At 46.0% G+C, this 14,766-nt stretch overlaps 1 protein-coding gene across 3 annotated transcripts in view; it reads left to right on the top strand.

Moving 5' to 3' along the window:
* The window catches only part of VOPP1 (VOPP1 WW domain binding protein), a 62,009-nt gene that overhangs the window by 27,794 nt on the left and 19,449 nt on the right, over positions 1–14,766 (top strand). For 2 of the 3 annotated variants that reach the window (XR_009818757.1, XM_061996502.1), the window contains exon 2: positions 10,329–10,387. Coding sequence is in view for 2 of the 3 variants with exons in the window: in XM_061996502.1 (XP_061852486.1) it covers positions 10,329–10,387 (59 nt within the window). In the remaining variant the exon portion in view is untranslated. Of the gene's footprint in view, positions 1–4,009; positions 4,070–10,328; positions 10,388–14,766 lie in introns of those variants that run through there. The other variant, XM_061996503.1, reaches the window with a different exon arrangement.

Raw genomic sequence — 14,766 nt, 5'->3', positions numbered from 1 at the left:
TTTTCCCTGAGAGGGTTGTCAGCCCCTGTCCCAGGCTGCCCAGGGAGGTGGTGGAGTCACCATCCCTAGAGATACTCGAGTTGCATAGGGGAGGTGCTGAGGGACATGGGTTAGTTCAGTGGTGGGCTGTGTGAGATTAGTGGCTGGACTCGATGATCTTAAAGGTCTTTTTCAACCATAATCATTCTTTAATTGTATGATATTTTGGCATTCTGATGTTCACAGTAATGCAGCCCAGTTCAATGAGCTAACCTTGCAGACCAGATTATGTTCACCTTGGCTGTGTTACTATGTGAGTTTCACCATTTAATTCAAGGTAGATTAGTCTAATGTAGCTGAACCAAATGAACTAGAGGTTCCTTGAGAATTGTTTCTCCAGTCACAGTTGGGTCATTAAACCAGATTGGAGCTGTATCATAAATTATACATCTGTGCTTTTCCTTTGAGACTGTGATGCTGGGCAAGCATGTGAACAACACAGTAATCGTGGCTGTTAATGGAAGTATCTGCAGGTAAGCATCTGACAACGATTAAGCAGATGGGGATTGACCAAGAACAAAGCTTCCCCCAGCAGAGTGTTGCTGTAAAGACTTTTGCTCAAAGTACCTGGATCCTGACTTGCCAGTGGCTTTTTTTTTAGAAACTGGTTTTCAAATACCAGAATGTTTCCAAGGTAACCCCTAATCTCCACTATATTCAGATGCTCATTTAATACACACATGGCACGTGTAATCTGATTTTAAAATGGTAAAATGCCCGAAATGTCAGTCTACCACTAAACATGATGAGATTCTAGAATAAGTTCTTGAAGGTGAGAATTTGCCTTGGCCTTGTGTACCTTCCAGGGGAGCAGCACTTAGGTGATATTTCATTATTATCGATTTCTTTTGTTCCTTGTGCTTGGGGATGTGATTGGTCTCTCTGCATCTTGTCTCTTGACAACTGAGGAGCCGCTGCCTTCAATGTTACAGATGTTTTCAGGACTTCAAAGCACAAATGGTTTTGATGCAGCATTTGCAGTTTTGGAAGATAGGTCTCAGGAAAATGAGAAGGGCAAAATCTTAGTTGGAAAAGAAAAGGATAAAAAGTTTAGTTTTCTGTTCACTCCTCATAAGGAGAAGCTGAGGAAAGTGTGCATCACTGGATTAAATGTCAAGAATGAAAAATAAGGGTCGTAGGGAGGGGAGCAGGGGTTGCTGTGATTATGCAGCTGCACTCTGTCCCGTCAGCTCACACTCTCTCTCTGCATAACATCAGCAGAACAAAGCCTGGGAACTCCCAAAGCAACTGCCTCAAGTCCTGGCGACCATCAAAGACATCTATTTTCCTGCAGCCTTTGATAGGCTGTCGTAGCTTCACTAAGCGGCGTCTGTAGCACAGTGCTGTTCCTGCCTCAGTCTTGCCTGCGCTGCAGATGACTGAGGAAATTGAGTTTTGAATCTGTCTTCTTTTGCCCAGTCTTTCTTTGCTTTGGTTTTATTATTATGGGAGATGAAAGAAAGCCCCTGATGATTTGGGTACTAGGTAACTTAAAGGCTGTTTGCATTCTTGGGATGGACAATGGGAAGAATGAAATGTACATAGGAAATGGGCAAATTTACCAGTTCAGCGTGATCTGAAGGGAATAAAAATGGGGGAACCCCAAATCTAGACTTCAGTTTCAGTAGTACTCTAGGTAGTATCAGTTCCTGCAACGACTGCTTATCTAGGGTTAGGGCTGGAGGTGACCCAAGCTTCTCCTTCTTAGCCAAAGGAAAGCAAGTTTGATACCTCTGTGTTGATGGTAACACTGAAAGTGTTGCCTACATTCACGAGAGGCTTAAAAGTAAAATCCTTTCCTGTACAACCAAATAGCATTTGTTTTGTTTCATTTTTAAAGAAACTGAGGGTGGAAATAGTGAATATTCTCACTCTTGGCATGGTCTTCTTTTCAATTCCTGACAAGTGATCCCTTCCCCCCACACCACCTACTTTACAAGTTGTTTTATAAGGTGACTGATGACTTGTTCTGTAGCTAAAGAATGCACATAATAACCTCGCTTTTATTTCTCATGCACGTACAAAAGGAAGCAGAGTAATTGTAGAAGCTAAATTCAACTTCAGAGCTGTGGAACATGCCCAGTACCATTTGGAACAGATCAACTGCTTCTAGTGCAGTTGGGAAAATGTTACATCTGTTTCCTTCCAGTTGGAACAACAAAGGCTACCACTACCCCATGGAAGCTGGGGAGACTCTAGTGGAATGTTGAATCTATTTTGCTTTCCTTGGGTGAAAATGCTTTCAATATGTGGCATGACTCATGCTTCCCTGCAGATCTGACGTTAGAACTTTCAGCATAAGATCAGTTCCACCAGGAAAGTGTAGACCTCTCCCCCACTTTTATGTTTATGCGAGTATTGCTGAATTCATAGGTGTAGAAATAAGAAGGTAAAGCAAGTAAGTCCTTACTTTCTCTGCCACTGAGGGTCTCTTTGCACTTTCATAAGCATCTGGCTTGACGTTCTGATGTAGATCCAAGCTGGATATTTCACATAACTACAAGGACTATGGTTTCCCAAACAATTTGAAGAAGATTCAGTACATTTGTTCCGTCTAAGACAGGCAATGGGGGGGGGTGGGTTGACAAGTTGATTGTGAGTCAACGATGCGCCTTGGCAGACAAAAGGGCCCACAGTGTCCTGGCATCAAGCTCTGCAGAGCCAGCCAGTCAAGGGAAGTGATTGTCCCATTCTACGCTGCACTGATGCAACCCTACCTTGAGTACTGGGTGCAGTTTGGGGCACCTCAATATAGGAAGGACATCAGACTATTAGTGTGTGTCCAGGGGAGGCTGACCAAGACAGTGAAAGGCCTCAGGGGTGACAAGCAGCTGAGGTTGCTTGGCATGTTCAGCTCAGAGAAGACAAGGCTGAGGGGTGACCTCATGACAGTCTACAGCATCACAGAATCTCAAGGGTTGGAAGGGACCTGGAAAGAGCAGCACCACCTAGAGTAGGGCACACAGGAACTCATCCAGGTGAGTTTTGAATGTCTCCAGAGAAGGAGCCTCCACAGCCCATCTGGGCAGCCCCTGCCAGTGCTCCCTCACCTCAACAGGGAACAAATTCTTCCTTGTGTTGCTTTGGAACCTATTCTGTTCCAACTTGTCCCTGTTGCCCCTTGTCCTATCATTGGACATCATTGAGAAGAGCCTGGTTCCATCCTCCTGAAGTTGCTCATCTCCTCTCTCTGATGACCAGGGACAGAACACGAGGAAATGAAATGAAGCTGCATCAGGGGAAGTTCAGATTGGACTTTAGGAAAAGGTTGTTCCCTGGGAGAGTGGTTGGTCGCTGCAAGAGGCTCCCCAGGGAAGTGCTCACAGCACCAAGACAATCAGTGCTCAAGGACCTTAGGGACAATGCTCTTATTCATACACCTTACTGCTAGGTAGTCCTACGAGGAGCAGGGAGCCGGACTGGGTGATCCTCACGGGTTCCTCGCAGGCTGCCGATGTCGTTAGTGCCGTCTCCTGGCAGAGCTGCCCCAGGCAGACGCTGTCCGTGGTTCTGGGCTGCGCTCTCCACACCTCGCTGCTCGGGGGCTGCCAACGAGGACGCTCTCGTGTTGTTCCTTTTCTTTTCTCCTCCTCCCCAGAGTACTTCTGAGAGGATTACATTCCATTGAAATTGTATCATACTGGGACTGAAGTGCATTCACTGATTTACTGCACAGTGGCACAAAAAAGGTCAGGCTTGAGATTGCCGTGCAAGGGGATGTTTGTGTTTGCATGTGGAAAAGGTTAACGGATCTTAATGTAAAGTAATGCTTTGTGATGGGAGGCTGTCTAATGCTAAACCCACATTCACTCTAAATAAAAATGTGGTGATTAAGGCATGTGCTCTGAGCAGCAGCAGAACTAATGAGAATTAGCTGCCTGGGCTGAATTCTGGTTTTGTTTTTTTAACAGACTAATTCAAGGTGAAAAATTCACTTCTTTTCAGAGCCTTGGAAGGGAAATATTCTCTTCTTTCTTAGAGAATGGATAAATAGACTGATCAGAAACAACTCCTTCTGAAGACTATGAAAGTATGGGTTTTTATCCTTATATGACTGTAATCTTGCTCTTGATGAAACAGCTATATATCTGGAATATTTGTCCTATTTGCTGTTACATGGAGAAGAAACTTGGTAAAGGATCCACATGCTTTGATAGAAGAGTTTCCTGCCATTTCCTCATTACCTTAGTGTATAAAAATAACGTGATCCTTGGTTTGCAGTAAGGCTTGCTCCTGTCTCTTGTCATGAGTATTTGTTGAAATGTCAGCTAACATGGCTTGCAAGCTCTTGTTTCTTAGAATAGTTTGGAGATGGACTACTTTTACCTTCAGCTGTTAGCATCACCAGGGAAAAGAGGTGGGGATGAATTTTGAAGCTTCAGGCAAGGCTAAAACAAAATGTCTTTTCTCTAGTAAATTGTTCTCACCCTTAGGCTGCACTTTTTTAGTTTCAGTGTACGTTGTCTCTTACTCTAATGGATGATATTTTGCCCTTTTCTTGTCCATGGAAGAGCAGTAAGCTCATATTCTTGTCTCTGCAAATCCAATCTTTCAAACTTACAGCGCGCAGAAGTCCTTTGGAATTCAGTGCACCTTACCTAGCGAGCAGCTTGTATCTTATAATGCTTTCACTTCTTGTCTGGGCACTGAAATGGATAGTGTTCTGAAAACTCATACCATTTTAAAGGTCAGATCCCATAAAACATTGTGATTCCTAGTCAATAGCATGCCTTCTGGAACTGGTTATTAGTCTGGAGTTGCACCATAGAGTGTCCCATCCTCTTCTCTGGGCTTCATCAAGGACTTGCCAGGTGCAGTGACTAATAAAACTGGAAAGGATCTCTGTGGGTGAGTTTTGCAAGAGGCTTTCTGAGGCAGCAGGTGTAGCCAGGTATTTCCCAGGTTCTGTGGAGCCATATGATCAGAAAGGTAGTGTCCTTTCTGTTTCCTCAGCTGCTAGTTTGATCTAGTTATGTGGAAGATGAGTTCTGGGTGTGTGTTGGAATAGGATTATGTGACCCTCAGAAACGATGAGGTCTTGTTCCATGTCTCAGATACTTTTAACTCTTTCTTCCTGTTCATCTATGAGGAAGCCTCAGAGGCTGTAGCCACCCTACTAGTATATAGCATATACTCAGCTGAATGGGAGGTAACAGCCATGAAGTGGGTCATCCCAGAATACCAGGAGCCGTTTTTGTCCTACCAGTGTGGCAGGTCACTGTTAAACACACGCCTTTTTTCCTTCTGATTCTGCCTATTCAGGTCCTTGTAACTGTAACAGAAATTGTGTGTAGCATCTAGCTTTTAGTCTGACTAGAAAGACAGACCCTCACCTTCAGCTGCTGACAACTGATAGGGTTTCATTGGCTCTGCGATCGATAGCAGACCTGTGCCTCCTCTAGAATCTGCCTTTGAGCAGATGTCACAAACTCGCTCTGAATGTCCCTTCAGCACACAGATAGCAATCGCCCTCCCCCTGCCCTCCACAGACACGTCTGTCCACAGCAGGCTGCCTTTTTCATTTGTAACAAAACCAGACTGTACTCACACTGGAAAGCATTTACTGTCTGCAGGTGGGGCTGCAATTGTTTGTAATATTTTGTTATCACTTTCCAAACCTCCAGTAAATGCGCCGGGTGTGAATCCACTGCTCCTTTGATTGCAAAGAGCAATTAATCGACCAGATCTGGTTTTCTTTTTATTGTCCTGTGGATTGAAAGATAATGATGTGCAACGTGGAGGGTATTCCTGCTGGAGATAGTATTTCTGCAAAGGCTGCAAAGCAGAACTGATCAACTGTGGAGTACCATCTGACGTGCAGCGAGCAGGGCTGCCTGCTCTGTCTCCCCTCACACCCCGTGCGTGTCCTTGCATGCTAGATTTTGTGGTGTGACCAAAACCAGTCTTTGGTTATCGTTTCAGTAACTTCTCTCTCTCGCTGGCCTTGCTAGCAGCAGTAGCATTTGCAGTTTAGGTCTGTGGCAGGAAGCACATTTCCGTTCTTAAAGGAAATGTGAGTGAGTGGAGAGGCCACAGGAATGGACGGCTTGCAGTTCCCTTTGGTGCAGGCTGACAAAGAAAACAGACTACAACACCAATGCTGATTCAGTCCAAAACAAACAAACAAACAAAAAACCCCGGGGTCTTCTGTTTTGCTTTCCAAATACTCAATCTTAACGAATGTAATTCAAGCATCTGGCTAATTCACGTGCCATTAGTTCTCTAAAGATCCCTCTCTCTGCACACCCCATCAGACTGGCATCATTGAGTTTTAAAGTGAATGTACTCTTGTATTTATATTTCATAGCTCTGCCAAAATGTTAAAGGACAAAGAAGGAGGAGTTTTATAAGCAAAAGGTGCAGAGTCCTTCTAGAGAAGTTGTCATCTTGCATCAGCAGGGCCATACCTGAGCTGGGTAGAACAACTGTAAACACACTTTTTTCACTATTAGTGAGTGAGTACATGGCCTGTTAAAGGTAGGAAGGAACACATGTTCCTTCTGAAACTCTGAGGTACAGCCTGCCTTTGTACAGGAGCTGGTGGAGTGGGCACTAGCCTTGACATCTGAGGTCCTTTGTAGCGCATAATCTTCCTTTTGTGTCTGTTCTGGGGACTCCAGTGAGTTGCTGAGGGCTGCAGTTTCTTGAGGGTTTCATAATCTCAAACAACTCCAAGGACATCATCCTCCAAGGGCTCTGTGAGGATGAGAGCCCGATGTTTGTGGCGTACGTCCCCTCTGATGCTTGTATGGCTCTCCACCAGCTTAACTAAGAGGCCAGCACCACTCAGAAGAATAATTTGGATCTTGGGGAGAGACAGATGATCACAGCCTGCTTCAGAAGGTGTGTGTGGGATGGGAACAACTAATGTGTGCCTTTCCTGCTGTGTTCATCTCTCTGGCACTTGTTCTAAAGAGGCTCAAATCTTTGGAGGCACTGACATTCTCACTGTCAGCGAATGCCTGCGAGGTCTGCTACCCAGCAGCAGAGATGTAGGTTAGGAGCCACCTGCTTTGTGTCAGGGTTTGCTGCCCACCAAAGTTGCCATGGAGATCGGTGAGAGATTTAACCCAGCAGAGGTTTGCCCCAATCTGTCTGACATTTCAGTGGGATTCAACTGTGCTGCTCGCATTCAAGGTCCACTTGCTTGTTTGCCTGAGTCCTTGGGTAGGAGAGCTGAGCAGCTGCCATTCATAGCACTGTGATATTAAAACCAGGCAGAATGGGGATTGGTACCTGCTGTTCCAGGGCTCAAATAAAAGCAAAGCCTGGGCACTGAAGGATTTTTAGTGCAGGTGTCTAGGCACTGTAAGAAGGAACTGTCACTTGCAAAGCTCTCCAGGCTGCAGCCTGTCTTGTGACAGCAGTAAGCATGTTGGCTGGCTGAAACAGAGAACTGGCGAGAGGCAGAAACAGAAATCTTACAACTTGGGAGATGTGGGAAGAAGGAATCTTCCCAACTCATTTTAAGGCTTCTAAAGTGGATTAAAACAAGGGAGTAAGCGCTGAACATAAAGGTGTGCTTTACACTTGTAAGGGGGACGCAGGCTCCACGTGCTCAGAAACACTGCTGGGAAAACATCAATTTAAATACTTGAGACTGATGGAGGCTGATGAGGTAAACAGTGACTCACGTTGCTTGAGAAGCAGGAAGGAAGAAGGTTTAATAGCCTGCACCCTCAGCTGGCCTCCGAAATGAGGCTTCCTGAGGGGCTGGCCTGCAGGCACGGGGAGTTCAGCCAGGGCCTACTGATCTGCAGCCTTCAAAGGTGGAGAGCCAAAGGATTTTTCACTGGCTTGGCAGCAGACCTGCTGGGTTTGCAGTGCATGTATGTTTGCAGGGTGTAATGGAGAGGAGCTTGGCATATTTCTGATTCCAGAGGGAGAGGAGACATCCAGCTGATGGAAATATTCAGAAGGAAGGGTTAAGAAGCTGGAAGCTTTGAGGGGAAGGGGAATAGGGCAGATGTGGAGATGGATCTTTGAGCACTACTTGCTCCAGCTGTGGAACCTTCCTGCGTATACTGCCTGGACTGTGGCATTGATTTGAGAGGGGAGTGGGGCTCCCGCTGTGTTTACCCTGAGCAAAAAAGCTCCAGTTCTTCCAACAGAAGCTAAAGCCCCTGCATCTTGAAGACTGGTGTGAGCCTATTGTATTAGTGGAAGGGCCTGATTATGTGCATCGAAAACATCTCCTTCTCCCCCCTCCCCTCCCCCCCATCCTGTGCTGCTCTTAACAATTTAATCCATTGCAGTTTGTCTTCATGGGCTGTAATTGATCTGTCTGTGATTTAGCTCATCAGATGCTCATTAAAGAGCTTGCAGCCCTTCTTATTCATGAGGAGTGAGAGTCGGGGATCTGAAAACGCTTTGTCTCTGTCTGAACTGAATTCATTTAGTATTCTGGGATTCAGGGAGGCTAATAAACTTATAGGAGCTATTATTTAAAGGTGAGCTGCCAAGTGGAGATGAAGGATGATCCGAGCAGCGCCGCTGTGCCGAGCACTCTCCCACATCGCGTGTCAGGGTTGAGCAGCGGAGGGAATTGCTGCTAAAACCCCCGGCGACATAATCCCCCACAGCACCCTGTGCAATCAGATAACGCAGCTCCTGGTGGAGCTCCACGTGCAACAAGGACAGTGTTTGATGCTGGTGATGGGATGAGCAGAAATGTTTTGTGTGCTGTGGAACAGTTTGGCCTTGACGTCTGGTTTCTCTCTTCTAAGCGCCGCTGTTGTTCTGAGCTGCCGGCTGTACTCTGGCAGCTCCCGTAACGAGGTGTGCTTCCCACCTTGCCTGCTGACAAAATGCCTCTTGCCATCCCTTTAACAAGGACACACTGACAATCTGCAAAAGAGAACAACACCCCTGGGCTGCTGAAAGCAGTTTCCTTTTGACGGTACTTTAATGAACACTTGAGATACTTCCAAGCTGTAGGGAGAGGAGATGGGATCAGAGAGGCACAGAATGGTGCGGGTTGGAAGGGACCTCTAGAGATTATCCAGTCCAACCCACTGCTAGAGCATATCCACCTGGATCAGGTCACACAGAAACGTGTCCAGGTGGGTTTGGAAACCTCCCGAGAAGGAGCCTCCACATCCTCCCTGGGCAGCCTGGGCCAGGGCTCCCTCACCTCAGCACCAAAGGAGCTTTTCCTTATGTTTAAGTGGAGCTTTCTGTGTTCCAGCTTGTGCCTGTTACCCATCGTCCTGTCACTGGAGACGACAGAAAAAAGTGCCACCCCATCCTCTTGACACACACCTTTCAAATACTTGTGTTAATGAGATCCTCCCTCAGCCTTCCCTTGCCCAGACTAAACAGCCCCAGTTCCTGCAGCCTTTCCTCATAAGGAAGATCTTCCAGTCCCCTGGTCATCTTGGTAGCCCTACTCTGGCCTCTCTCCAGCAGTTCCCTGTCCCTCTTGTGCTGGGAGGCCAGAACCGGACACAGGACTCCAGATGAGGCCTCACCAGGGCAGAGTAGAAGGGGATGAACTGCTGCCCACACTCTTCTTAATGCCTCCAGGATGCCAATGGCCTCCTTGGCCATGAGGGCAAATTGCTGCCCATGCTTATTTGTTACCCACCAGCACTCCCAGGTCCCTCTCCTTGAGCTGCTCTCCAGTCCTTGAGCTGCTCTCCAGCAGGTCACCCCCAGCCTGTGCTGGCGATGGGGCTGTTCCTCCCCAGCTGCAGCACTCTGCACTCACCCTTGGTGAAGCTCATGAGGTTCCTCACTGCTCAGCTCTCAGTGGTCGATGGCTGAGCAGGGATGGATGAGTTCTCCATTCTGCTCCTCTCTGGGCCTGGCTCTGCACACCCCAGACTTCCAGAAAGATGAATCATTCTCTGCAATTACTAAATTCATTGTGTAGTCATACACAGAGTGTCATCAAACTGGTTATTATGCCTCAGAGATCTCTTAAGTTACTATAAGTTACTTGTAAGTTCTCTGTGGGCTTTTGAGACAGTGGTTCTGCCAGGGAACATATGCAGCTGTGTGCTGTGCCCACGCTGAATGGGCTGAACTTGCTCATGAATTGTGGGGGGCTGCAGGGCCTTGCAGACAAAGCCTGACGTGAGGCATCTGAGCCCTGCCAGGGCACACAGCCATGCACACGAGCTGACTTCCCAGTTGCTGTGTGTGTCAGGATTGGGAAATCTTTGGCAATACAAACCTTCTTAATTGCTTCAAGGACACAGCATTTATAAGCACTCTGTTCTTGTGTTTAGAACTGTCCATTGTCCTATGTAAATATTAATACCATTATTGTTTTTTTTCCTTTGTAGTGTACAGAGGCCAAAAAGCATTGCTGGTACTTTGAAGGATTATATCCTACATATTATATGTAAGTAGTCATCCCTTTCCTTTGTGCCTTTTCTAGTGCTCAAGAGAGAGTTAGATGCTGTAGGCTCTCAGAGTGTTCCTTCACGAGTTGTACTTTTCTCCACGACTTCCCTGAGGCTTTTTCTAATTTGAAAACGAAGATGCAATGATCTCCTTTCCCTCCTTCCCCAAGTCCCATCTCTCTCCCTTTCTCCTTATTAAAAAGAGTCAGTGTACAGACTCGTTTGGCCACCTGATCCAAGCGACCTTTCCAATTGAAAACAAAATGCAGGTTCTTCAACAGCTCCTGTTTCAGAACTCTGAAAGGAAACTCAAGTAGAGCCCCTGTGAGGACAGTTCTCCCTTTGTTTTGAACAAGGGCAGGTGATCAGGCAGGGTACAGAGAATGCTTTGAAAGTGAGTTTGTCCCTGTGCTAACACTCCTGTTTAATTCAGGGAGTCGGGATGATTTGCTATCCCACATAACTGTCCTTTTGCTGACTGGCACCTACATTCACATCAGGCTTGGGTGTGAATCAAATGTCAGTGACCTGTAGGTGAATGACTGAGGATGTCTCTGAATTGCAGTTTGCTCTTTTAAATGGCCCACAGCAACAGCAAAAAAAGCAGAGGAAGTGTGTGGGTGGGACTTACCTTCCCTGTGGATTTGGGGACAGAAAGGAGATTAATGTGCTAAACTCTGCTCCTGTGATGTGTAACTTTAGCCTTGCAAACACCCATAAACCTCAGTTAAAAAAGAAGTGAGGTGGAGGAGTAGGTAGCAGCATTAGGTCATCTGTTCCCTGAGCAAGCTCTTCCTTGCCGAAGCATTGAAATGACTGTAATACTTATGCTACCCAAGAACTTTCCTTTCTTCTCCACCTCCACTTCATCTGCCAAAAACAGGAGAGAAATGCTAGAAACAAAAAGCAGCCAGGAAGCCTGATGAGAAACAAAGCTCCCTGCAAGAATGAAAGCGTACAGTTCAATCATCTGTGATCCTGAACGTTACGTGCCTCGGAAGTGTTTGTGCCTAGGACACGCTGTCTTTTTTTCAGGTGGCTGAAATGTTGCGAGTGACTCAGAAATGCTTGGCCAGAACAGATGGGTGAATTTAAACAAGTTAATTTCCTTTGCATGCTAATAACAACAGGGCTTGGGTTCCACCTACCTTTTATTCTGCTTTGCTGCAGTGTGAGAAAGAAAATGGGATGTTATGAGATGATGAAAATCCCACCGTGCCTCGACATTCACAAGTGCTGTATTGATCGGCACCTCGGCGTCCTGCTCATGTTTCTGCCCACATGCTTCTGCAGCCACTGTTTGTTAATAGACAGGGGGAGCTACTTGGATGTTGGGAATTAACTCAAGACTCTTTGTGCCACAGGGAAATACATATTAAGTCCTGCAGAGGCAAGGGGTACAAGGGGGGAGGCTCGCCGTGTGCACTAGAGCTAATGCACACAAGGTTGCTTTATAACGGTTTCCTTTTGGTAACTAGTTTATTGGTTTCCTTCCTGCTGAAACAGGTATCTTGTGGAAAAGCAGGATGCTTATTTCCCACTCTGTCAAAGAGGTTAATAGGAACTGCATGCAGCTTTGGCCTTTGGAAGCAAGAAAGCTGTGAGAGGTGTTGGTGGGTTGTTGGTTGGTTTGGGGACATCTTTTGATGTAGAGGGGAAAACTGTTGTCTGTTGACCATGTCAGGTCAAATGGGAAGACTGTGTGTTTGTGGAAGTTGCTGCAGCACCTTGGGTAGTGTAAGGAAAGGAGAAGGAAGGGGAAAGGGGTGGGATGTGTGTGTGCTCAGGGATGGTTTCAGTGGTGATGAGTGTCACGCTCATGCTGCCGCTGCTGTTACTGCGATTTCAGTGGGGAAGAAGAAACCCTAAAGTTAGACAATAAAGATTCAGGGATGGTAAAGCTCAGAAGACAGATAAGTGTGACAGGTGAAGAAATGTGGGAGAGGGGAGAGAAGGTATTAGAGTGCATGGGAGTTCAGTATGTTTAAAAGGAGGCATGCACCAAAGCGATAGGAAGGCCTTTGACGTCTGCATTGCCTGGCATTTCCTGCTTTGTTTCTTCTGCAGTTTCCATCCCCGTTGTCCAGGATCCTCAGCTGTTTCTGACCCACACTGTCTTTTCACACATGTAGGGTGGAAGAGAGCCACAACACCCATCTCTATCTTAAAGTTGCATTGCTCTGGCACTCGTTTGACCCTCCACTGAGTCAATGCAACCTGTTAATCTCACGGAAAGTTGCTCATTTTAGCACGTTTGAGTCAGTGTTGAATCAGCTTGGTACAGTCTTTGGCAAACACTGGTGACATGGGAGGAAGAGAGTATTCTCCATATTGTGGAGGAGGAGACATGAATAGGATCTTCTCCATTAGCATATGGTTAGATGTTATATCATCTAAAGGCACAACTTCATCCTGAGAGTGTCTCCTCTGTGCAAGTCTAGATCTGGGATGTGCTGTAGTGAAACAGGTTGTGTTTTATCTTACAATATCTGGAGCAGCAATCCATAAGAGGTAGATATATTTAGTCAAATGAGTTCACAATAGATTCCTGTCACTGGCTTTCTGACAGAAGCTTTTTTCTACTCAACTGACATATGGAGCCTGTCCTTTGGCCTTGGGACTGTCTTTGGAGATTTATGAAACCCAGCAATGCAATCCTTTTTAATGACTTCCCTGTGATTTCAGTCCCATGCTGGAGTATGGCATATCTGTCACAGAGACACTTTGTATTGTAATGAAAAGGTTGGCTTGTCAGCTCAGAAATACCATGTCCTGTGTCTATTCACAGATCTAGTGAGGGATGCTTGGACCAAGGCATCCCTGGACTGGCATAACCATCTCCCTTGTCTCTTCTGGGTAGGTGCATCCTTCTAGAAGGTGCCTGCTTCTCGATAAGCTGCCTGGAGTAACAGAAATCCAAGGTGGATTGTCACATGAAGTGGTTATTTGCTTTTGTTGGAAGTTTAAAAGCAAGATAGCTGAGTTAATCTTTCCTACAGAGGCTCCACTTCAGCCACCTGAGGACAGAGATAAGACTGTATGTGCTAAGCGAGGGGAATATGGGATAAAAAAAGCAGTGTGCCCAAATAAATGTTCTGCACATTCAGCTGGTTTGGGAGGTAAAGCTTGCAGTTGTTCTTCTGGAGTATAAGGGGGTTTCTGTTTGGTTGGTTTTCATTTGATCTGTCTTCTAATTCAAGAAAGAAAAAGCAGTTGGAGGTGACAGAATCACAGAATCTTACATTGCTTAAAGCTGTCTTAAAACTTGTTGGTTATGCTTTGTGTCTTAACAGCTGGGACAAATGCTGAAGGTCCCTGTAACAGAACCAATGATGCATCTCTCTGTCCAAATAGTTAACAGTATTAGTACCTGTTCTGAGTCATTTTTACAGTGATGTACTTGTTCTAGCCTTCATTAACTATGAAGCAGTTGCTAGCAGTAAGCTTTAGTTTGATTCCAGCATGCTTCTTCCATAGGTGATTCCATTTTTTAAGGCTAGACCAAGGAATTGATCCTTTTCCAAACTTTTCTGCCTCTGCTGTGTGAATAAGATGCAGCTTATTTTAGACTGGAAGTGATCATGGAAAGCTTGCCAGGAATTTGAGTGACATACATTGGTCTTCTACTGTTGATACAGAGAATTCCCAAGACTGCTCTTAACTTAGTTTGCCAACCAAACCAACCGCTTCCCCGTGCCCTAGTTGCCTGAGTCACAAGATATTGTCAGTTAGATACTTCTCCTGCTTCAGCAAAGCACTTATTTCTGTGGTCTGGAAAAATAAGTAAACAAATATAAAGCAGAGAGAGGGATTAGTCACTGGAGTCCAGTTCTTATCCTTTGGAAAAGCAGTGAGCCAAATTAGCCCGGACTTTGCTTAAAGAGTTAGATCACACATCTTGTGTGGATGCACCGTAAGCAATTCAGAATTAAAGCTGTCTCTAGGGACTTGACTGAACCTCTACAAGGGTCCTCAACCTCCTCTCACTTAAATAAGCCAGCTCAGCCTTTCTCTAGATGTACCTGAAGTGCCAGTTGTTGACAGAGATGGTCAGGATGCTTCTCTCGTGGTAGGGACGTGAATATGGTGTAGTGAGTGCATGAGGTTGGGAAAGCACCTCCTCTGTATGCAGATGCCAGCAGCACTTCAAGTATTCCAGCTGTTTGTTCCAATTCTGAATGGGGAATGAGTAACAGAGGGAAGGCTGCCTGATGTCTTGCTGATGAGGAGGACTTTGATCAGAAGGATTATGAGTGCAAGGGGGGAGCATCTTCCCTGACACGACTGACTAACCCCAGACGTCCTTTCTGTTTGGTTTTCTACCTCCTGTTGCCATCACATTGGACCTTTTGATGAGGTGATAAATTCCAGATGCTAG

The sequence above is a fragment of the Colius striatus genome, chromosome 5 (genome assembly GCF_028858725.1).
Source record: "Colius striatus isolate bColStr4 chromosome 5, bColStr4.1.hap1, whole genome shotgun sequence".
Classification (NCBI taxonomy): domain Eukaryota; kingdom Metazoa; phylum Chordata; class Aves; order Coliiformes; family Coliidae; genus Colius; species Colius striatus.
Note: the sequence above shows the minus strand (reverse complement) of the source record. Positions and strands in the feature narration are given on the sequence as shown.